Here is a 25794-nt window from a genome sequence, read left to right on the forward strand (position 1 = left end):
TCAGGACTCTCTCTCTCCTCCCCAGAATCCAAAATAGCCGGCAGATCCACAAACTCGGATCCGGCGAAAAAACGGATCCGTCGAATCAATTTTTTCACAATTTCTACCTGATCCTTACACACATGCTAGCCACCTTAGGGAGAGACCCAAGTTGGGCTAAATGTAGCGGGACGAAAGAGACCGAAAAGCCCTCTACTTAAAGGAAATACATAGTGGATGCTTTCCTGAAACGGAAAGTACTTGCAAGCAGCATAATACAAAGAATAGCTATTCTTTGTATTATGCTGCTTGCAAGTACTTTCCGTTTCAGGAAAGCATCCACTATGTATTACCTGATCCTTTTAATTCAAAATTCGCCGGATTGTGCCTGACGACAAAAAACTGATGTGTGAAAGCAGCCTAACCCACCTCTTCCACCTGTCACTAACAACTGGTGTCCTCCATCCTGGTTGAAACATATCTTGATCGCACCCATCCTCTGTGTCTAGCTATTGCCCCGTATCATTTCTCCCCTATGCCTCCAAAGTACTGGAACAACACGTCCATTTTGAACGTTAGCTTACAAAAAAGAAGACTGAGAGGAGACTTAATAGCTGTCTACAAATATCTCAAGGGCTGTCACATTGTAGAAGGATCATCTTTATTCTCATTTACACAAGGAAAGACGAGAAGCAATGGGATGAAACTGAATGCGAGGAGACACAGATTAGATATTAGACAGTGAGGGTGATCAATGAGTGGAACAGGCGGCCACGAGAGGTGGTGAGTTCTCCTCCAATGGAAGTCTTCAAGCTCAGGCTGGACAGACATCTGTCTGGGATGATTTAGAATCCTGCTTTGAGCAGGGGGCTGGACCAGATGACCCAGGAGGTTCCTTCCAACTCTACCATTCTATGATTCTATAACTGTCCTCCGATCTCTTCTCTTGCTTCCTCTTTTACCGCGTACAATCTGACTTCAGACCTCACCATTCCACTGAAACTGCCCTGACTAATGTCGCCAACTGCCTACTAACTGCAAAATGAAAGCGACACAAGTTTGTTCTCCTCCTTCTCCTGGACCTGTTATTTGTCTTTGACACAGTGGACCATTCCCTCTTACTACAGACTTTGTGATCTGATGACATTACAGACTTGGCCCTTTGTTGGATCACCTCGTACCTAACAGACAGGACATTCAGTGTCTCCCACTCACTTACTACAACTGTTATGACCTGGTGGTTAGGAGCACCCGGAATGACCTGATAGTTAAACCTCATACAGGACGAGCTCTGGGATGTGGGAACTCTGCTGACCGCAAGCCCTAATCCTATCACACACACTAGAAATAGCCGTGGAGCGCTCCTGACCAGACTCTAGGCGCCTCGTCACAGCCTAAGAACTATCTAGCCCTAGAGATGGAAAATAAAGCCTACCTTGCCTCAGAGAAATTCCCCAAAGGTAAAGGAAGCCCCCCACATATATTGACTGTGAGTAAAGATGAAAGTCACAAACTCAGAAATGAGACAGGTTCAGCAAAGGGAGGCCAGACTTACTAAATAGACAGAGGATAGGAAAGGTAACTTTGTGATCAGCACAAAAACCTACAAAAGACCACGCAGAGTGTGCAAAAAAGACCTCCGCACCGACTCACGGTGCGGCGGGGCCACTCTGCATCCCAGAATTCCAGCTAGCAAGACAAAATCATGATAACCAGCTGGACAAGAAACAATGAGCAAAAATAATAATCAGGAACTTAGCTTCTGCAGGAGAAGACAGGACACCAGACAGATCCAGGAGCGAACTGAACCAATGCTAAAACATTGACAGCTGGCATGGAGTAACGATCTGAGAGGAGTTAAATAGAGCAGCCAACCAAAGAACAAACCACGTCACCTGTGTAAGGAACCTCAGAAGCCGCAGCTTCACTCATAGCCACCAGAGGGAGCCCATAGACAGAACTCGCCGAAGTACCATTCACGACCACAGGAGGGAGCTCGACAACAGAATTCACAACAGTACCCCCCCCCCTTGAGGAGGGGTCACCGAACCCTCACCAGAGCCCCCAGGCCGATCAGGATGAGCCAGATGAAAGGCACGAACAAGATCGGCAGCATGAACATCAGAGGCAAAAACCCAGGAATTATCTTCCTGACCATAACCCTTCCACTTGACCAGGTACTGAAGTTTCCTTCTCGAAACACGAGAATCCAAAATCTTCTCCACCACATACTCCAACTCCCCCTCAACCAACACCGGGGCAGGGGGATCAACGGAGGGAACCATAGGCGCCACGTATCTCCGCAACAACGACCTATTGAACACATTATGGATGGCAAAAGAAGCTGGAAGGTCCAAACGAAATGACACAGGATTAAGAACTTCAGAAATCTTATAAGGCCCAATGAAACGAGGCTTAAACTTAGGAGAGGAAACCTTCATAGGAACGTGACGAGATGACAACCAAACCAAATCCCCAACACGAAGTCGGGGACCAACACAACGCCGGCGGTTAGCGAAACGTTGAGCATTCTCCTGGGACAATGTCAAATTGTCCACCACATGAGCCCAAATCTGCTGCAACCTGTCCACCACCGCATCCACACCAGGACAGTCCGAAGGCTCAACCTGCCCTGAAGAGAAACGAGGATGGAAACCAGAATTACAGAAAAAAGGAGAAACTAAAGTAGCCGAGCTGGCCCGATTATTGAGGGCGAACTCAGCCAAAGGCAAGAAGGACACCCAATCATCCTGATCAGCAGAAACAAAGCATCTCAGATATGTCTCCAAAGTCTGATTAGTTCGTTCGGTTTGGCCATTAGTCTGAGGATGGAAAGCCGAAGAAAAAGACAAATCAATGCCCATCTTAGCGCAAAAGGACCGCCAAAACCTCGAAACAAACTGGGAACCTCTGTCAGAAACGATGTTCTCCGGGATGCCATGCAAACGAACCACATGCTGGAAAAACAATGGCACCAAATCAGAGGAGGAAGGCAATTTAGATAAGGGTACCCAATGGACCATCTTAGAGAAGCGATCACAAACCACCCAAATGACCGACATCCTTTGAGAAACAGGGAGATTTGAAATAAAATCCATAGAAATATGTGTCCAGGGTCTCTTCGGGATCGGCAAGGGCAAAAGCAACCCACTGGCACGAGAACCGCAGGGCTTAGCCCGAGCACAAGTCCCACAGGACTGCACAAAAGAACGCACATCCCGTGACAAAGAAGGCCACCAAAAGGATCTAGCCACTAAATCTCTGGTACCAAAGATTCCAGGATGACCAGCCAACACTGAACAATGAATCTCAGAGATAACTCTACTAGTCCATCTATCAGGGACAAACAGTTTCTCCGTAGGACAACGGTCAGGTCTATCAGCCTGAAACTTTTGCAGCACACGCCGCAAATCAGGGGAAATGGCAGACAAAATTACCCCTTCTTTAAGAATACCCGCCGGCTCCGGAACACCCGGAGAGTCAGGCACAAAACTCCTTGACAGGGCGTCAGCCTTCACATTCTTAGATCCCGGAAGGTATGAAACCACAAAATCAAAATGGGAGAAAAAGAGCGACCACCGAGCCTGTCTAGGATTCAACCGTTTGGCAGACTCGAGATAAGTTAAATTCTTGTGATCCGTCAAGACCACCACGCGATGTTTAGCTCCTTCAAACCAATGTCGCCACTCCTCGAATGCCCACTTCATGGCCAACAACTCCCAATTGCCCACATCATAATTGCGCTCAGCAGGCGAGAATTTTCTAGAAAAGAAGGCACAGGGTTTCATCACTGAGCCATCAGAACTTCTTTGCGACAAAACAGCCCCTGCTCCAATTTCAGAAGCATCAACCTCAACCTGAAAAGGGAGCGAAACATCTGGCTGGCACAACACAGGGGCAGAAGCAAAACGTCGCTTCAACTCCTGAAAAGCCTCTACAGCCGCAGAGGAACAATTGACCACATCAGCACCTTTCTTGGTCAAATCAGTCAACGGTTTAGCAACACTAGAAAAATTATCGATGAAGCGACGATAAAAATGAGCAAAGCCCAGGAACTTCTGCAGGCTCTTCACAGATGTCGGCTGAGGCCAATCATAAATGGCCTGAACTTTAACAGGGTCCATCTCGATAGTAGAAGGGGAAAAAATGAAACCCAAAAATGAAACCTTCTGAACTCCAAAGAGACACTTTGACCCCTTCACAAACAAGGAATTCGCACGAAGGACCTGGAACACCATTCTGACCTGCTTCACATGAGACTCCCAATCATCCGAAAAGACCAAAATGTCATCCAAATATACAATCATGAATTTATCCAGGTACTCTCGGAAGATGTCATGCATAAAGGACTGAAACACAGATGGAGCATTAGAAAGCCCAAATGGCATAACCAGGTACTCAAAATGGCCCTCGGGCGTATTAAATGCCGTTTTCCATTCATCGCCCTGTTTAATTCGCACAAGATTATACGCCCCTCGAAGATCTATCTTGGTGAACCAACTAGCCCCCTTAATCCGAGCAAACAGATCAGACATCAGCGGCAAAGGATACTGAAATTTGACTGTGATCTTATTAAGAAGGCGGTAATCAATACAAGGTCTTAAAGAGCCATCCTTCTTGGCCACAAAAAAGAACCCTGCTCCCAATGGTGACGACGACGGGCGAATATGACCTTTCTCCAAGGATTCCTTTATATAACTACGCATAGCGGCGTGCTCTGGCACAGATAAATTAAACAGACGGCCCTTAGGAAACTTACTACCGGGAATCAAATTAATAGCACAATCGCAATCCCTATGAGGAGGTAGGGCACCAGATTTGGGCTCTTCAAATACATCCCGGTAATCTGATAAAAACTCAGGGACTTCAGAAGGAGTGGAAGGCGAAATTGACAACAATGGAACATCACCATGTACCCCCTGACAACCACAGCTGGACACAGACATAGATTTCCAATCCAACACTGGATTATGAACCTGTAGCCATGGCAACCCCAAAACGACCACATCATGCAGATTATGCAACACCAAAAAGCGAATATCCTTCTGATGTGCAGGAGCCATGCACATGGTCAATTGGGTCCAATACTGAGGCTTATTCTTGGCCAAAGGCGTAGCATCAATTCCTCTCAATGGAATAGGATGCTGGAAGGGCTCCAAGGAAAAACCACAGCGCCTGGCAAACTCCAAGTCCATCAAATTCAGGGCAGCGCCTGAATCCACAAATGCCATAACAGAATATGACGACAGAGAGCAAATCAGAGTAACGGACAAAAGAAATTTAGACTGTACCGTACCAATGGTGGCAGACCTAGCGAACCGCTTAGTGCGCTTAGGACAATCGGAGATAGCATGAGTGGAATCACCACAGTAAAAACACAGTCCATTCCGACATCTGTGGTCTTGCAGTTCAGCTCTGGTCAAAGTTCTACCACACTGCATAGGCCTATTCTCAGAGAACACCGCCAAATGGTGCACAGCTTTGCGCTCACGCAAGCGCCAATCGATCTGAATGGCCAATGACATAGACTCATTCAGACCAGCAGGTGTGGGAAATCCCACCATGACATCCTTAAGGGCTTCAGAAAGACCCTTTCTGAAAATTGCCGCCAGGGCACATTCATTCCACTGAGTAAGCACAGACCACTTTCTAAACTTCTGACAATTTACCTCCGCTTCATCCTGACCCTGACACAAAGCCAGCAAAATTTTCTCTGCCTGATCCACTGAATTTGGTTCATCATAAAGCAATCCAAGCGCCAGAAAAAAACGCATCAACATCACACAATGCAGGATCTCCTGGCGCAAGGGAAAATGCCCAGTCTTGAGGGTCACCACGCAATAAAGAGATAATGATTTTTACTTGTTGAGCGGGGTCACCAGAGGAGCGGGGTTTCAAAGCTAGAAACAGTTTACAATTATTTTTGAAATTCAGAAACTTAGATCTATTTCCAGAAAATAAATCAGGAGTAGGAATTCTAGGCTCTAACATCGGATTCTGAACCACAAAATCTTGAATGTTTTGTACCCTTGCAGTGAGATGATCCACACAAGAGGACAGACCTTGAATGTCCATCTCTACACCTGTGTCCTGAACCACCCAAAGGTTTAGGGGAAAAGAAAGACAAAACACAGTGCAAAGAAAAGAAAAATGGTCTCAGAACTTCTCTTATCCCTCTATTGAGATGCATTAATACTTTGGACCAGCTGTACTGTTATGACCTGGTGGTTAGGAGCACCCGACCTGATAGTTAAACCTCATACAGGACGAGCTCAGGGGATGTGGGAACTCTGCTGACCGCAAGCCCTAATCCTATCACACACACTAGAAATAGCCGTGGAGCGCTCCTGACCAGACCCTAGGCGCCTCGTCACAGCCTAAGAACTATCTAGCCCTAGAGATGGAAAATAAAGCCTACCTTGCCTCAGAGAAATTCCCCAAAGGTAAAGGAAGCCCCCCACATATATTGACTGTGAGTAAAGATGAAAGTCACAAACTCAGAAATGAGACAGGTTCAGCAAAGGGAGGCCAGACTTACTAAATAGACAGAGGATAGGAAAGGTAACTTTGTGATCAGCACAAAAACCTACAAAAGACCACGCAGAGTGTGCAAAAAAGACCTCCGCACCGACTCACGGTGCGGCGGGGCCACTCTGCATCCCAGAATTCCAGCTAGCAAGACAAAATCATGATAACCAGCTGGACAAGAAACAATGAGCAAAAATAATAATCAGGAACTTAGCTTCTGCAGGAGAAGACAGGACACCAGACAGATCCAGGAGCGAACTGAACCAATGCTAAAACATTGACAGCTGGCATGGAGTAACGATCTGAGAGGAGTTAAATAGAGCAGCCAACCAAAGAACAAACCACGTCACCTGTGTAAGGAACCTCAGAAGCCGCAGCTTCACTCATAGCCACCAGAGGGAGCCCATAGACAGAACTCGCCGAAGTACCATTCACGACCACAGGATGGAGCTCGACAACAGAATTCACAACATACATCCTCATCTCACCCCCTATAGTCGGTGTCCACCAAGGCTCAGTTACGGGACCAGGAACTATGTTAACTATGTTAACTCTTAAAGGGACCACCCGCATCAACCTAAGGTATTCCCAACTTATAGCTGGGCGACACCTTCTATTTAAGGTTCCTCCTCCAATATGGAGGTGCCTGAGCAATGTTGTTAGTTTGCCTTGCATGCTTGCTAGTTGTCAGATTCCCCAGGTCCTCCCATCTGCTTGTCTATCCTGTACCCAACTGCTTTTACCTGTCTGTCATCTTCTGTCCATCAGCCAATCTAGATCACACCTGCCAGCGCCCATCTGTCTAACACCCGGTCCAGCCTGCACCTGCCCGTGCTTTTCTGTTCCTCAGCCAGTTCCATCTGTACCCGTAGTTCCAGTATCCCTACCAGTGCCTGCCTGCATTCTTCCCTCCTTCGGGCCATAGCAACTTACCCTCCATAGCTGGTCAGCTGCCACCCTCTGTAGGTCAGCCCTGGTGAGCACCTGGTTCCACCTCCTTGGGTTGCAGTTTTCACCTGCTGCTACTTATCTGAGTTGTGATTTGGTAGGACATCTAGTTACTCCCCTTCTAGGCTTTCTGAGGGATATGGAAGAGTGATTCCACCACCTTGCCCCTTACAGTCTGCATCTGCTGGGTTGGCTGTAGTGGTAGAGGTGCGGGTCCCAATTATACTAGTTCTACTGTGGTGAAATTAATGTCACTTTGTTGGTGTCTGCCGGTGACCGGGTCATACATGTACATATACACATACTGGCCGGTGACCGGGTCATACATGTACATATACACATACTGGCCGGTGACCGGGTCATACATGTACATATACACATACTGGCCGGTGACCGGGTCATACATGTACATATACACGTACTGGCCGGTGACCGGGTCATACATGTACATATACACATACTGGCCGGTGACCGGATCATACATGTACATATAAACATACTGGCCGGTGACCGGATCATACATGTACATATACACATACTGGCCGGTGACCGGGTCATACATGTACATATACACATACTGGCCGGTGACCGGATCATACATGTACATATATACATACTGGCCGGTGACCGGATCATACATGTACATATACAGATACTGGCCGGTGACCGGGTCATACATGTACATATACACATACTGGCCGGTGACCGGATCATACATGTACATATATACATACTGGCCGGTGACCGGATCATACATGTACATATACAGATACTGGCCGGTGACCGGGTCATACATGTACATATACACGTACTGACCGGTGACCGGATCATACATGTACATATACACATACTGGCCGGTGACCGGGTCATACATGTACATATACACATACTGGCCGGTGACCGGGTCATACATGTACATATACAGATACTGGCCTTTGCCCGGGTCATACATGTACATATACACATACTGGCCGGTGCCCGGGTCATACATGTACATATACAGATACAGGCCGGTGCCCGGATCATACATGTACATATACACATACTGGCCTTTGCCCGGGTCATACATGTACATATACACATACTGGCCGGTGACCGGGTCATACATGTACATATACAGATACTGGCCGGTGACCGGATCATACATGTACATATACACATACTGGCCGGTGACCGGGTCATACATGTACATATACACATACTGGCCGGTGACCGGGTCATACATGTACATATACAGATACTGGCTTTTGCCCGGGTCATACATGTACTGTAGCGATTTCACTCACTCAGCTGCGAAGGCTGACACTCAGGAGACGTGTTCCTTTAAAGTTCACTGGGTTTATTGCTTCATAAACCATGAGGCAAAACAACAGAAAGCAAAATAGCCTTTGGTTCAGGCAAAGGAAAACAAGTGTCCAGTTCATCCGGCTCAGTCCTGAAGCCGAACACACTCAGGAGGGTTTCACCTCCACACATATCTGCTGTGTAAAGGATTAGCCAGTCTTATATAGGACTAACCACACCCAGTAATCTATCACATGATTAGCCATGTGGTCTGACATCACCACAGGTCCTGAAACACAAACATATGGTTATATAAAACAACGCAATATTCCGGGCTACATTACAGCAACAAGGCACTTATGTGGCACATACCTCCCATCGACTACACACCCTTTAGCCATGCTACATACCTCCCCCCTCTGCCTAAAGCCGTGGGGCTTGGCACTTTCTCCCACTAAACAAGGGATTCTTGATAGGGCATCCGCATTACCGTGTAGCTTTCCGGCCCGATGTTCCACATGGAAACTGAAGTCCTGCAGGGATAAGAACCAACGGGTGACCCTAGCATTTCTACCCTTCGTTTCCCTCATCCACCTAAGTGGGGCATGGTCGGATATCAGTCTAAATTTACGTCCCAGCAGATAGTACCGTAATGTGTCCACTGCCCATTTTATGGCCAAGCACTCCTTCTCAACGACTGAGTAGTTCTTTTCAGATGAGGACAGCTTCCTACTCAGATAGAGAACAGGATGCTCCTCCCCATGTAGTTCTTGGGAAAGGACTGCTCCCACCCCAACATCTGAGGCATCTGTCTGAAGAATAAACTCTTTCTTGAAGTTTGGGGCCATCAGAACGGGTTGCTTACACAAAGCGTTTTTCATTTCTTGGAAGGCTGACTCTGTTTCTTCGGACCACTTAACCATTACTGGTTTTGTCCCTTTTAGCAGGTCAGTCAGAGGCGCAGCCATCGTGGCGAAGTTTGGGATGAACCTCCTGTAATATCCCACGATTCCCAGGAAGGCTTTAACTTGCTTCTTGGAAACTGGTTTTGGCCACGTTTGAATTGCCTCCACTTTACTGATTTGGGGTTTTATTTCTCCGTGACCCACTATGTATCCAAGGTACTTAGCTTCTTCTTTACCCAAGGCACACTTCTTTGGGTTTATAGTAAATCCGGCCTCTCTTATAGCATCCAACACCGCTTGGACTTTCTCCAGATGACTCTCCCAGTCCGGGCTAAAGATGACGATATCATCTAGGTACGCAGCAGCGTAGGCCTTATGGGGTGCAAGAACTCTATCCATAGCCCTCTGGAAGGTCGCCGGAGCTCCCTGTAGGCCAAACGGCATCCGGGCATACTGGAAGCATCCATCAGGTGTCGAAAAGGCTGTCTTCTCCTTGGCTTCCTGCGCCATGGGGATCTGCCAATACCCCTTTGTCAGATCCAAGGTGGATATATATCTGGCGTGCCCAAGCCTTTCGATGAGCTCATCAATACGGGGCATGGGATAAGCGTCGAACTTGGAGACCTCATTCAACTTCCGATAGTCGTTGCAAAACCTCCACTCTCCATCAGGTTTTGGGACCAGGACAATTGGGCTTGACCAACCGCTCTTGGATTCCTCAATGACTCCAAGCCTCAACATACGCTCCACTTCCTTGGAGATAACTTCTCAACGAGCCTCAGGAATACGATAAGGTTTCACATTCACCCGCACATGGGGCTCTGTTAGGACCTCGTGCTCTATGACCTTCGTGTATCCTGGCAATTCTGAAAACAGGTCCCTGTTTTTCTGGAGTAACTCCCGGCACTGCTGTTTCTGGGTTTTCGATAGCGTCTCTGCTATAGTAACCGCTCCAACCTCACCTTCTGGGTTGCTTAACAATGACGGAGTAACTGTCGGCTCTCTATCTTGCCATGGCTTGAAGAGGTTGACATGGTAAACTTGGAATGGTTTCCGTCTTCCTGGTTGGTGAATTTTATAATTTACCTCACCAAGTTTCTCGACAACCTCATATGGCCCTTGCCATTTGGCCAAGAACTTGCTTTCCACCGTTGGAACTAACACCAGAACTCGGTCTCCCGAATTGAACTGCCTCACTCTTGCAGACCGGTTGTAGACCCTGGCTTGAGCTTCTTGTGCTTGGAGAAGGTGTTCTTTCACGATAGGCATCACCTTTGCAATCCTCTGCTGCATCAGGGCCACATGCTCAATGACGCTTCTGTGGGGCGTGACTTCGGCTTCCCAGGTTTCCTTGGCTATATCCAGGAGTCCTCGTGGATGTCGGCCATATAGAAGCTCAAACAGTGAGAACCCTGTGGAGGCCTGTGGAACTTCACGAATGGAAAACATCAGATAGGGTAAGAGACAATCCCAGTCTCTACCGTCTTTCTCTATAGCTTTTCTCAGCATGCTCTTTAGAGTCTTGTTAAACCTCTCAACAAGACCATCTGACTGGGGATGGTACACCGAGGTCCTCAACTGGGAGATCTTCAGGGCTTTGCATAACTCCCTCATCACCTTGCTCATGAAAGGTGTACCCTGGTCAGTCAGGATCTCCTTTGGCAGACCTGTCCGGGAAAAGACATGGACCAACTCGCGGGCTATGCTCTTTGAGGAAGAATTCCTCAAGGGAATTGCCTCAGGATAGCGTGTGGCATAGTCCAGGATGACTAATATATACTGATGGCCCCGAGCTGATTTAACTAAGGGACCGACCAAGTCCATGGCAATTCTCTCGAACGGTACCTCAATAATGGGCAGTGGCACAAGGGGGTTCCGGAAATGAGGAGTAGGAGCAGTTAGCTGACATGTAGGGCAGGACCTGCAATAGTTCACTATTTCCCGGTGACACCCAGGCCAATAGAACCTCTGCACAACCCGTTCCTGCGTTTTTTCCACCCCTAGGTGTCCACCCAAGATGTGTGAATGGGCCATGTCCAACACTTTCCGTCTATACGGACCCGGCACTATCAACTGCTCTACCAACTCCTCCCTTATTTTCGTGACCCGGTACAACAATTCCCCCCTCAACAGAAAATGGGGAAATCTTTTGTCTGCCCCCGGCTCCTGTACCACCCCGTCAATAACTGTGACATTATTAAAGGCTTCCCTCAGAGTGGGGTCCCTATGTTGGGCAGTCCCAAAATTTTCACCGGTAACCTCTAACTCCAGAATGTCAGATGTAGGGGATACTTCCTCCTCATCCCCAACCAGAACACAAAAAGGAAAGCTGTCTGCCTCTGGGTGTGGCGATACCGTTCCAGGGTTCACTGGTTCCCTGCCAGGGAGCTCAGAACCCTTTCCCCACAAATCCCAAAACAAACAGAAATCCCGGCCAATAATTATAGGGTGCAACAAGTCCTGAACTACGCCGACTATGTGGGATTCAGTGCCACATGCCGTTTCAATGTCCACCCTGGCCATAGGGTAGTCCTTTGCATCACCATGTATGCACCGCACTCCGACCTTCTTTCCTGGGAGCAGATGAAGAGTAAAAGTGGCCCTCACCAGGGTCACTAGGCTCCCTGAGTCTAGCAGTGCCGTTACTGCTCGACCGTTCACCTTTACGGGACACGCTTGAGGTCCCTCGTTGGATGGAGAGTTCACACTACAGGCTGGATACGCATAGTATGAACAACGGCGTCCCATGCTGCAGTCCATCTGCTCAGTGGCTTGGGAACAACGGGCAGCTATATGTCCTGGCTTGTGGCACCTCCAACAAATAATATCACCCGTGGGGACCTTGGGCACCACCTCCCCCGCCCTTTGTGACCTTGGACGCACCACCCCTTTTTGGGACTCAGCTGCCCTCTGGGACCCCCAGTACGGCATGGGCTGCCTCCCGAAGGAGCCTTCCAACCCTTGGTATCTCTCAACCAGTCCGATCAGCTCGTCGGCATTCTGGGGATCACCCTGGGCAACCCAAGACTGTATAGGCCTCGGGAGGGAATGGACAAACCGATCCATCATCACCCGTTCTACCATCTGTGCAGGCGCAGAGGTCTCTGGCTGCAGCCATTTCTGGACCAGGTGCAACAGATCAAACATTTGGGAACGAGGTGGTTTGTCCCGGTGATAGCCCCAGGAGTGAACTCGCTGTGCCCTGACAGTCAGTGTCACCCCCAGACGTGCGAGAATCTCGGCTTTCAATTTGTGATACTCTTTGGCATCCTGCAAGGTCAAATCATAGTACGCCTTCTGGGGTTCTCCCGTCAGGTATGGCGCAAGTACCTCTGCCCACTGCTCTGGCGGAAGTTTTTCCCTCTCAGCGACCCTCTCAAACACCGTCAGGAAGGCCTCAACATCATCCCCGGGAGTCATTTTCTGCAATGCACGTCTTACCGTCTTCCGGACGTGGGTGTCATCAGCCAAACCTGGGGTTGGGGCGCTCGCCTTGCCCTGGATGGCGGTTGCCAGAAGCTGCATCTGCTGCTGATGCTCCTGCTGGCTCTGTTGTAACTGCTGCCGTTGCTCCTGCTGACTCTGCCGTTGCTCCTGCTGGCTCTGTTGTATCTGCTGCTGGCTCTGTTGTATCTGCTGCATCAACAGCCTGTTGGTCTCTTGCTGCCTTTGCTCCTGCTGGACCAAGTGTTTCAGCAGGTCCTCCATTTTCTCCGGCAATGCTTGCTGGCTTGCAACAGCCTTGACCCAGGACATTCAAAAATAAACTCACGTCTCCGCTGGGAACGCTGCTCGCAGGTCTCCACCAATTGTAGCGATTTCACTCACTCAGCTGCGAAGGCTGACACTCAGGAGACGTGTTCCTTTAAAGTTCACTGGGTTTATTGCTTCATAAACCATGAGGCAAAACAACAGAAAGCAAAATAGCCTTTGGTTCAGGCAAAGGAAAACAAGTGTCCAGTTCATCCGGCTCAGTCCTGAAGCCGAACACACTCAGGAGGGTTTCACCTCCACACATATCTGCTGTGTAAAGGATTAGCCAGTCTTATATAGGACTAACCACACCCAGTAATCTATCACATGATTAGCCATGTGGTCTGACATCACCACAGGTCCTGAAACACAAACATATGGTTATATAAAACAACGCAATATTCCGGGCTACATTACAGCAACAAGGCACTTATGTGGCACATACCTCCCATCGACTACACACCCTTTAGCCATGCTACAGTACATATACACATACTGGCCGGTGCCCGGGTCATACATGTACATATACAGATACTGGCCGATGCCCGGGTCATACATGTACATATACACATACTGGCAGGTGACCGGATCATACATGTACATATACAGATACTGGCCGGTGACCGGATCATACATGTACATACACATACTGGCCGGTGACCGGGTTATACATGTACATATACACATACTGGCAGGTGACCGGATCATACATGTACATATACAGATACTGGCCGGTGACCGGGTCATACATGTGCATATACACATACTGGCCGGTGACCGGATCATACATGTACATACACATACTGGCCGGTGACCGGGTCATACATGTACATATACACATACTGGCCGGTGACCGGGTCATACATGTACATATACACATACTGGCCGGGGCCCGGGTCATACATGTACATATACACATACTGGCCGGTGCCCGGATCATACATGTACATATACACATACTGGCCGGTGACCGAGTCATACATGTACATATACACATACTGGCCGGTGATCGGATCATACATGTACATATACACATACTGGCCGGTGACCGGGTCATACATGTACATATACACATACTGGCCGGTGACCGGATCATACATGCACATATACACATACTGGTCGGTGACCGGATCATACATGTACATATACACATACTGGCCGGTGCCCGGATCATACATGTACATATACACATACTGGCCTTTGCCCGGGTCATACATGTACATATACACATACTGGCCGGTGACCGGATCATACATGTACATATACAGATACTGGCCGGTGACCGGGTCATACATGTACATATACACATACTGGCCGGTGACCGGGTCATACATGTACATATACACATACTGGCCGGTGACCGGGTCATACATGTACATATACACGTACTGGCCGGTGACCGGGTCATACATGTACATATACACATACTGGCCGGTGACCGGATCATACATGTACATATAAACATACTGGCCGGTGCCCGGATCATACATGTACATATACACATACTGGCCGGTGACCGGGTCATACATGTACATATACACATACTGGCCGGTGACCGGATCATACATGTACATATATACATACTGGCCGGTGACCGGATCATACATGTACATATACAGATACTGGCCGGTGACCGGGTCATACATGTACATATACACGTACTGACCGGTGACCGGGTCATACATGTACATATACACATACTGGCCGGTGACCGGGTCATACATGTACATATACACGTACTGGCCGGTGACCGGGTCATACATGTACATATACACATACTGGCCGGTGACCGGGTCATACATGTACATATACACGTACTGGCCGGTGACCGGGTCATACATGTACATATACACATACTGGCCGGTGACCGGATCATACATGTACATATAAACATACTGGCCGGTGCCCGGATCATACATGTACATATACACATACTGGCCGGTGACCGGGTCATACATGTACATATACACATACTGGCCGGTGACCGGATCATACATGTACATATATACATACTGGCCGGTGACCGGATCATACATGTACATATACAGATACTGGCCGGTGACCGGGTCATACATGTACATATACACGTACTGACCGGTGACCGGGTCATATATGTACATATACACATACTGGCCGGTGACCGGGTCATACATGTACATATACACATACTGTTCGGTGACCGGGTTATACATGTACATATACACATACTGTCCGGTGCCCGGGTCATACATGTACATATACACATACTGGCCGGTGACCGGGTCATACATGTACATATACAGACACTGGGCGGTGACCGGGTCATACATGTACATATACACATACTGGCCGGTGACCGGGTCATACATGTACATATACACATACTGGCCGGTGCCCGGGTCATACATGTACATATACACATACTGGCCGGTGACCGGGTCATACATGTACATATACAGATACTGGCCGGTGACCGGATCATACATGTACATATACACATACTGGCCGGTGACCGGGTCATACATGTACATATACACATACTGGCCGGTGACCGGGTCATACATGTACATATACAGATACTGGCCTTTGCCCGGGTCATACATGTACATATACACATACTGGCCGGTGCCCGGGTCATACATGTACATATACAGATACAGGCCGGTGCCCGGATCATACATGTACATATACACATACTGGCCTTTGCCCGGGTCATACATGTACATATACACATACTGGCCGGTGACCGGATCATACATGTACATATACAGATACTGGCCGGTGACCGGGTCATACATGTACATATACACATACTGGCCGGTGACCGGATCATACATGTACATACACATACTGGCCGGTGACCGGGTCATACATGTACATATACACATACTGGCCGGTGACCGGGTCATACATGTACATATACACATACTGTCCGGTGACCGGGTTATACATGTACATATACACATACTGTCCGGTGCCCGGGTCATACATGTACATATACACATACTGGCCGGTGACCGGGTCATACATGTACATATACAGACACTGGGCGGTGACCGGGTCATACATGTACATATACACATACTGGCCGGTGACCGGGTCATACATGTACATATACACATACTGGCCGGTGACCGGGTCATACATGTACATATACAGATACTGGCCGGTGACCGGATCATACATGTACATATACACATACTGGCCGGTGACCGGGTCATACATGTACATATACACATACTGGCCGGTGACCGGGTCATACATGTACATATACAGATACTGGCCTTTGCCCGGGTCATACATGTACATATACACATACTGGCCGGTGACCGGGTCATACATGTACATATACACATACTGGCCGGTGATCGGGTCATACATGTACATATACACATACTGGCCGGTGACCGGGTCATACATGTACATATACACATACTGGCCGGTGACCGGATCATACATGTACATATACACATACTGGTCGGTGACCGGATCATACATGTACATATACACATACTGGCCGGTGACCGGGTCATACATGTACATATACACATACTGGCCGGTGACCGGGTCATACATGTACATATACACATACTGGCCGGTGACCGGGTCATACATGTACATATACACATACTGGCCGGTGACCGAATCATACATGTACATATACACATACTGGCCGGTGACCGGATCATACATGTACATACACATACTGGCCGGTGACCGGGTCATACATGTACATATACACATACTGTCCGGTGACCGGGTCATACATGTACATATACACATACTGGCCGGGGCCCGGGTCATACATGTACATATACACATACTGGCCGGTGCCCGGATCATACATGTACATATACACATACTGGCCGGTGACCGGGTCATACATGTACATATACACATACTGGCCGGTGATCGGATCATACATGTACATATACACATACTGGCCGGTGACCGGGTCATACATGTACATATACACATACTGGCCGGTGACCGGGTCATACATGTACATATACACATACTGGCCGGTGACCGGGTCATACATGTACATATACAGATACTGGCCTTTGCCCGGGTCATACATGTACATATACACATACTGGCCGGTGACCGGGTCATACATGTACATATACACATACTGGCCGGTGATCGGATCATACATGTACATATACACATACTGGCCGGTGACCGGGTCATACATGTACATATACACATACTGGCCGGTGACCGGATCATACATGTACATATACACATACTGGTCGGTGACCGGATCATACATGTACATATACACATACTGGCCGGTGACCGGGTCATACATGTACATATACACATACTGGCCGGTGACCGGGTCATACATGTACATATACACATACTGGCCGGTGACCGGGTCATACATGTACATATACACATACTGGCCGGTGACCGGATCATACATGTACATATACACATACTGGCCGGTGACCGGATCATACATGTACATACACATACTGGCCGGTGACCGGGTCATACATGTACATATACACATACTGGCCGGTGATCGGATCATACATGTACATATACACATACTGGCCGGTGACCGGGTCATACATGTACATATACACATACTGGCCGGTGATCGGATCATACATGTACATATACACATACTGGCCGGTGACCGGGTCATACATGTACATATACACATACTGGCCGGTGACCGGATCATACATGTACATATACACATACTGGTCGGTGACCGGATCATACATGTACATATACACATACTGGCCGGTGACCGGGTCATACATGTACATATACACATACTGGCCGGTGACCGGGTCATACATGTACATATACACATACTGGCCGGTGACCGGGTCATACATGTACATATACACATACTGGCCGGTGACCGGGTCATACATGTACATTTACACATACTGGCCTGTGACCGGGTCATACATGTACATATACACATACTGGACGGTGACCGGGTCATACATGTACATATACACATACTGGCCGGTGACCGGGTCATACATGTACATATACACATACTGGCCGGTGACCGGATCATACATGTACATATACACATACTGGCCGGTGACCGGCTCATACATGTACATATACACATACTGGCCAGTGACCGGGTCATACATGTACATATACACATACTGGCCGGTGACCGGGTCATACATGTACATATACACATACTGGCCGGTAACCGGATCATACATGTACATATACACATACTGGCCGGTGACCGGATCATACATGTACATATACACATACTGGCCGGTGACCGGGTCATACATGTACATATACACATACTGGCCGGTGACCGGGTCATACATGTACATATACACATACTGGCCGGTGACCGGGTCATACATGTACATATACACATACTGGCCGGTAACCGGGTCATACATGTACATATACATATACTGGCCGGTGACCGGGTCATACATGTACATATACACATACTGGCCGGTGACCGGGTCATACATGTACATATACACATACTGGCCGGTAACCGGATCATACATGTAGATATACACATACTGGCCGGTGACCGGATCATACATGTACATATGCACATACTGGCCGGTGACCGGGTCATACATGTACATATACACATACTGGCCGGTGACCGGGTCATACATGTACATATACATATACTGGCCGGTGACCGGGTCATACATGTACATATACACATACTGGCCGGTAACCGGGTCATACATGTACATATACATATACTGGCCGGTGACCGGGTCATACATGTACATATACACATACCGGCCGGTAACCGGGTCATACATGTACATATACACATACCGGCCGGTGACCGGGTCATACATGTACAGTGGGGCAAAAAAGTATTTAGTCAGTCAGCAATAGTGCAAGTTCCACCACTTAAAAAGATGAGAGGCGTCTGTAATTTACATCATAGGTAGACCTCAACTATGGGAGACAAACTGAGAAAAAAAAATCCAGAAAATCGCATTGTCTGTTTTTTTAACAATTTATTTGCATATTATGGTGGAAAATAAGTATTTGGTCAGAAACAAACAATCAAGATTTCTGGCTCTCACAGACCTGTAACTTCTTCTTTAAGAGTCTCCTCTTTCCTCCACTCATTACCTGTAGTAATGGCTCCTGTTTAAACTTGTTATCAGTATAAAAAGACACCTGTGCACACCCTCAAACAGTCTGACGCCAAACTCCACTATGGTGAAGACCAAAGAGCTGTCAAAGGACACCAGAAACAAAGTTGTAGCCCTGCACCAGGCTGGGAAGACTGAATCTGCAATAGCCAACCAGCTTGGAGTGAAGAAATCAACAGTGGGAGCAATAATTAGAAAATGGAAGACATACAAGACCACTGATAATCTCCCTCGATCTGGGGCTCCACGCAAAATCCCACCCCGTGGGGTCAGAATGATCACAAGAACGGTGAGCAAAAATCCCAGAACCACACGGGGGGACCTAGTGAATGAACTTCAGAGAGCTGGGACCAATGTAACAAGGCCTACCATAAGTAACACACTACGCCACCATGGACTCAGATCCTGCAGTGCCAGACGTGTCCCACTGCTTAAGCCAGTACATGTCCGGGCCCGTCTGAAGTTTGCTAGAGAGCATTTGGATGATCCAGAGGAGTTTTGGGAGAATGTCCTATGGTCTGATGAAACCAAACTGGAACTGTTTGGTAGAAACACAACTTGTCGTGTTTGGAGGAAAAAGAATACTGAGTTGCATCCATCAAACACCATACCTACTGTAAAGCATGGTGGTGGAAACATCATGCTTTGGGGCTGTTTCTCTGCAAAGGGGCCAGGACGACTGATCCGGGTACATGAAAGAATGAATGGGGCCATGTATCGTGAGATTTTGAGTGCAAACCTCCTTCCATCAGCAAGGGCATTGAAGATGAAACGTGGCTGGGTCTTTCAACATGACAATGATCCAAAGCACACCGCCAGGGCAACGAAGGAGTGGCTTCGTAAGAAGCATTTTAAGGTCCTGGAGTGGCCTAGCCAGTCTCCAGATCTCAACCCCATAGAAAACCTTTGGAGGGAGTTGAAAGTCCGTGTTGCCAAGCGAAAAGCCAAAAACATCACTGCTCTAGAGGAGATCTGCATGGAGGAATGGGCCAACATACCAACAACAGTGTGTGGCAACCTTGTGAAGACTTACAGAAAACGTTTGACCTCTGTCATTGCCAACAAAGGATATATTACAAAGTATTGAGATGAAATTTTGTTTCTGACCAAATACTTATTTTCCACCATAATATGCAAATAAAATGTTAAAAAAACAAACAATGTGATTTTCTGGATTTTTTTTTCTCAGTTTGTCTCCCATAGTTGAGGTCTACCTATGATGTAAATTACAGACGCCTCTCATCTTTTTAAGTGGTGGAACTTGCACTATTGCTGACTGACTAAATACTTTTTTGCCTCACTGTACATATACACATACTGGCCGGTGACCGGGTCATACATGTACATATACACATACTGGCCGGTAACCGGATCATACATGTACATATACACAAGAAGACACAAAAGAGAATGGTAAAACCAAAAACACTCAGTTTGAAAAAATGTTTGCAGTAATCCGCAAGTGCTAGTAAAAGATGTAAATAACAGGGTATTTGGTTGATACGTTTTTTGCAAAAAATGTATACTAAGCTGCTCTACCAATCTTCACGGTATACCCTTATCAGAGCAGTCCTAACTAATGTATGCAATCCCTATCTGATGTATTTAAAAACCTGATCATCTGTATATAAACTGTGTGAACAGGGTTCAGAGAGGAAAAATCCATGTGTGCATACAGGGTAGAACAGCTTTTGTGCAGCTAGCCCAAGAGGAGTGGTGGAACTCCCCAGTCTTGTAGACACAAGAGAACAATCATGGAAACAGGAACACATGGGCTACTTGCACAGTGAACAAGTCTGTAAGAACATGTTCACACACCACCAAGAAACCTGAAGACACAAAAGAGAATGGCCGGTGACCGGGTCATACATGTACATATACACATACTGGCCGGTAACCGGATCATACATGTACATATACACATACTGGCCGGTGACCGGATCATACATATACATATACACATACTGGCCGGTGACCAGATCATACATGTACATATACACATACTGGCCGTTGACCGGGTCATACATGTACATATACATATACTGGCCGGTGACCTGGTCATACATGTACATATACACATACTGGCCGGTAACCGGGTCACACATGTATATATACACATACTGGCCGGTGACCGGGTCATACATGTACATATACACATACTGGCCGGTAACCGGGTCACACATGTACATATACACATACTGGCCGGTAACCGGGTCACACATGTATATATACACATATTGGCCGGTGACCGGATCATACATGTACATATACATATACTGGCCGGTGACCTGGTCATACATGTACATATACACATACTGGCCGGTGACCGGGTCATACATGTACATATACACATACTGGCCGGTGACCGGGTCATACATGTACATATACATATACTGGCCGGTGACCTGGTCATACATGTACATATACACATACTGGCCGGTGACCGGGTCACACATGTACATATACACATACTGGCCGGTGACCGGGTCATACATGTACATATACACATACTGGCCGGTGACCGGGTCATACATGTACATATACATATACTGGCCGGTGACCTGGTCATACATGTACATATACACATACTGGCCGGTGACCGGGTCACACATGTACATATACACATACTGGCCGGTGACCGGGTCATACATGTACATATACATATACTGGCCGGTGACCGGGTCATACATGTACATATATAGACACTGGACAGTCACTGGTCTGTTCGTCACACTTCTGGTTGCCACGGGTCACGTGATCACTGGGCTAGCGTTCATTGGTCACGAGATCAATGGTCTGGCAGACACTGGTCATGTGATCACGAATCTGTCAGTCACTGGTCTGTTCGTCACTGTTCTGGCGGCCTGGCGGTCACTGATCACGTGATCACTGGTCTGGCGGTCACTGATCACTAGTTTAGCGGTCACTGGTCACATGATCACCATTGGTCTGGTGGTCACTGGTCATGTGACTATTGGTCTGGCGGTCATGTGATCTCTGTCCTGGGCACATTATTTGATAAATCTAATGAACAACTGTTGCACTCAGCAGCCAATCACAGGTCAGCTCTCACCTGTCTCTCTGCACTGGTAGGAAGAGAGCTGTGCTGTGATTGGTCGCTCTGGAGAACAGATCACCTCTCGCCCATTGATCTGTGTCTCGGTGTTGTGGCTGCGGTCATGTCTCTGGTATTAATGACACTTTTGGTTTCTATTTCAGGCCGGCACTGCACTGATGTCTGACGCTCCTGTGCCATCCAGGGACCATGGGTAATTCTGTCAGCCGGCCCGGCTGTCTGGGGGACAAGAAATCCCAGCAGAGCCTGAAAGAAGGTTGTTTGAAGGAGTCCATCATAGACATCCAGAGTGTGAGGAACAATGTGGAGTCCGGCGCCGCATCCACCGTGGACAGGAAGAATGAGCGGCTGAACGACAAGGAACTGAACGTCTCCACGGCAACCGGCAAAACACAAACCAAAGATCCGCTGCCAAAACAGAACAACGCCGATGCCAACGTCCAGCAGGTCCGCCGGGAGACACCCAGGTCCACACCCGACCATGGCGGCAACATATGGACGCTCCAGAGGGGCAGCGTGCAGAGGGCCTCTGGAAGCAGCTGCTCATGGCAGCCGCTCGCCACCAGGGAGGTGACGGAGGTGACAGAGGTGACGGAGACCGTTGTCACCGAGATTGTGGAGGTGACTCAATATCCGACCGGAGACAAGAGTGGAGAACCTGTCATCACCAGGACCGTGAAAGTGCTGACGGAGCGTGCCGGCGAGCTGGCCGAGGTCAATATGTAACTATAGCGACTGACCGCTCACATCAGTCAGCTGTAATAAAGCCATCATTGGAAAATCTCCAGAATGGTTATTCTATAGGGCCACAACGGTGACCCCGAGGGCCCAACTCCGACCCCATGGGTGGTGTCAACATGCCCAGAGCATTAGTCTGCGTGCCTGTGAGGCTCCCCTGATGTGTTTGCCCACGGGGCCCCTCTGATACAGTATGTGTTCCCACGGGGCACCTCTGATGTGTGTGTCTATGGGGCCCCTCTGATTTGTGTGCCCACAGGACCCCTCTGATGTGAGTGTCCACGGGGACCCCTCTCTTCTCTGTACGCTTCTGGGGTGCCTCACTTATTTGCAAAACCCAGGAGCCTTCTTTCCCAATAAGCTCTAGTTATGTATAGAATTATGGAATCCTAGAATGTCAGAGTTGGAAGAGACCTCCAGAGTCACAGGGACCTCCAGGGACCTCGTATCCAACCCCCTGCTCAATGCAGGAGTCACTAAACCATCTCAGACAGATGTCTGTCCAGCCTCTGTTTGAACACTTCCATTGAAGAAGAACTTACCACCTCATGTGGCTGCCTGTTCCACTCATTGATCGCCCTCACTATCTAATATCTAATCTGTGTCTTCTCCCTTTCCGTTTCATTCCATTGCTTCTCACGTTTCCATGTGCTAATGAGAATAATGATAATCCCACTACACTGTGACGGCCCTGCAGATTTTGGTAGACGGCTATTAAGTCTCCTCTTAGCCTTTTTTGCAGCTAAACATTCCCAGATCCTTTAACCGTTCCTTGTAGGCCATATTTTGCAGTCTGCTCACCATCCTGGTAGCTCTTCTCTGAACTTGCTCCAGTGTTTCAATGTCTTTTTTAAATTGTGGTGCCCAGAACTGGACACAGTGTTTCTGATGAGGACTGACCTAGGAGGAGTAGAGGGGGAGAATTACTTCACGTGATCTAGACTCTCTTAATACCTCCTAGAACTGTTTGCTGCTGCATCACACTGTTGACTCATGTGCATTCTGTGATCTAGTAGTATACCCAAGTCTTTTTCACACGAGCTGTTGCTTAGTTCTATTCCTCCCATTCTGTACAAGTAATTTTAATTTTTCTTGCCCAGACGTAGAATCTTGCATTTCTCCCTGTTAAATACCATTCTATTAGTCACTGCCCATTGTACAAGCTTCTCTAGATCCTTCTGATACAGAAACTCCCAGAGATCTAATGGTTCAGTCGTAGATCAAAGCATAAAATACATTGTGAGCAGAGCTGGACTACTGTTACAGTGTCTACAGGGGATGAGACATTTTATCATTTACTATTTAATATTTTACAATATATAGGGCAATCTTGTGCTGATTTTCCGCTGCGTGGTTTTATGTCGAGTTTGTTTTACAGTTATGGAAACGTTACACGAGTTCTTCATGAAATGTTTCACTGTGCAGTCGAAAATCTCCCATGTAATGGTATCTGGAGAAGTTCATGCCACGATACTAGGGGTTAATTTCCTGGACACGTGTGGCCCCAAAAACATCATACTCTGCTCCCCGCTGTACACGAGTCTGACCACGAGATAACGAGACCACGAGAGCCATAACCTGTGATAAATGTGTTTCCAGGTACAGACGAGTCGTGAGGCCCAGACAGAATCTCAGTACCAAGTGGGGAAATGGGACGCCTACAGCAAGACGGTACATAGTGGACTGTTCTATACGGTATACTGTGACATCACGTGTCATCCCCTGTGATATGTGGTGTGACATCACGTGGTGTAGATGTGTCATCCCCTGTGATATGTGGTGACATCACGTGGTATAGACGTGTCATCCTGCGTGATATGTGGTGACATCACGTGGTATTGATGTGTCATCCTGTGTGATATGTGGTGACATCACGTGGCATAGATGTGTCATCCTGTGTGATATGTGATGACATCACGTGGTATAGACGTGTCATCCTGCGTGATATGTGGTGACATCACGTGGTATAGATGTGTCATCCTGTGTGATATGTGGTGACATCACGTGGTATAGATGTGTCATCCTGTGTGATATGTGGTGACATCACATGGCATAGATGTGTCATCCCCTGTGATATGTAGTGACATCACGTGGCATAGATGTGTCATCCCCTGTGATATGTGGTGACATCACCTGGTATAAATGTGTCATCCTGTGTGATATGTGGTGACATCACGTGCTATAGACGTGTCATCCTGTGTGATATGTGGTGACATCACCTGGTATAAATGTGTCATCCTGTGTGATATGTGGTGACATCACCTGGTATAGACGTGTCATCCTGTGTGATATGTGGTGACATCACCTGGTATAGACGTGTCATCCTGTGTGATATGTGGTGACATCACCTGGTATAGACGTGTCATCCTGTGTGATATGTGGTGACATCACCTGGTATAAATGTGTCATCCTGTGTGATATGTGGTGACATCACGTGGTATAGATGTGTCATCCTGTGTGATAT

General features: G+C 47.8%; 1 protein-coding gene across 2 annotated transcripts in view; it reads left to right on the top strand.

The window, feature by feature from the left end:
• The window catches only part of LOC138643275 (microtubule-actin cross-linking factor 1, isoforms 6/7-like), a 367371-nt gene that overhangs the window by 131045 nt on the left and 210532 nt on the right, over positions 1 to 25794 (top strand). For both annotated transcript variants that reach the window (XM_069732207.1, XM_069732208.1), the window contains 2 exons: positions 22736 to 23306; positions 24930 to 25001. In XM_069732207.1, coding sequence (XP_069588308.1) covers positions 22782 to 23306; positions 24930 to 25001 — 597 coding nt within the window. In that variant the 5' untranslated portion in view covers positions 22736 to 22781. The remainder of the gene's footprint in view (positions 1 to 22735; positions 23307 to 24929; positions 25002 to 25794) is intronic.

Source organism: Ranitomeya imitator, chromosome 6, assembly GCF_032444005.1.
Source record: "Ranitomeya imitator isolate aRanImi1 chromosome 6, aRanImi1.pri, whole genome shotgun sequence".
Taxonomy (NCBI): Eukaryota; Metazoa; Chordata; class Amphibia; order Anura; family Dendrobatidae; genus Ranitomeya; species Ranitomeya imitator.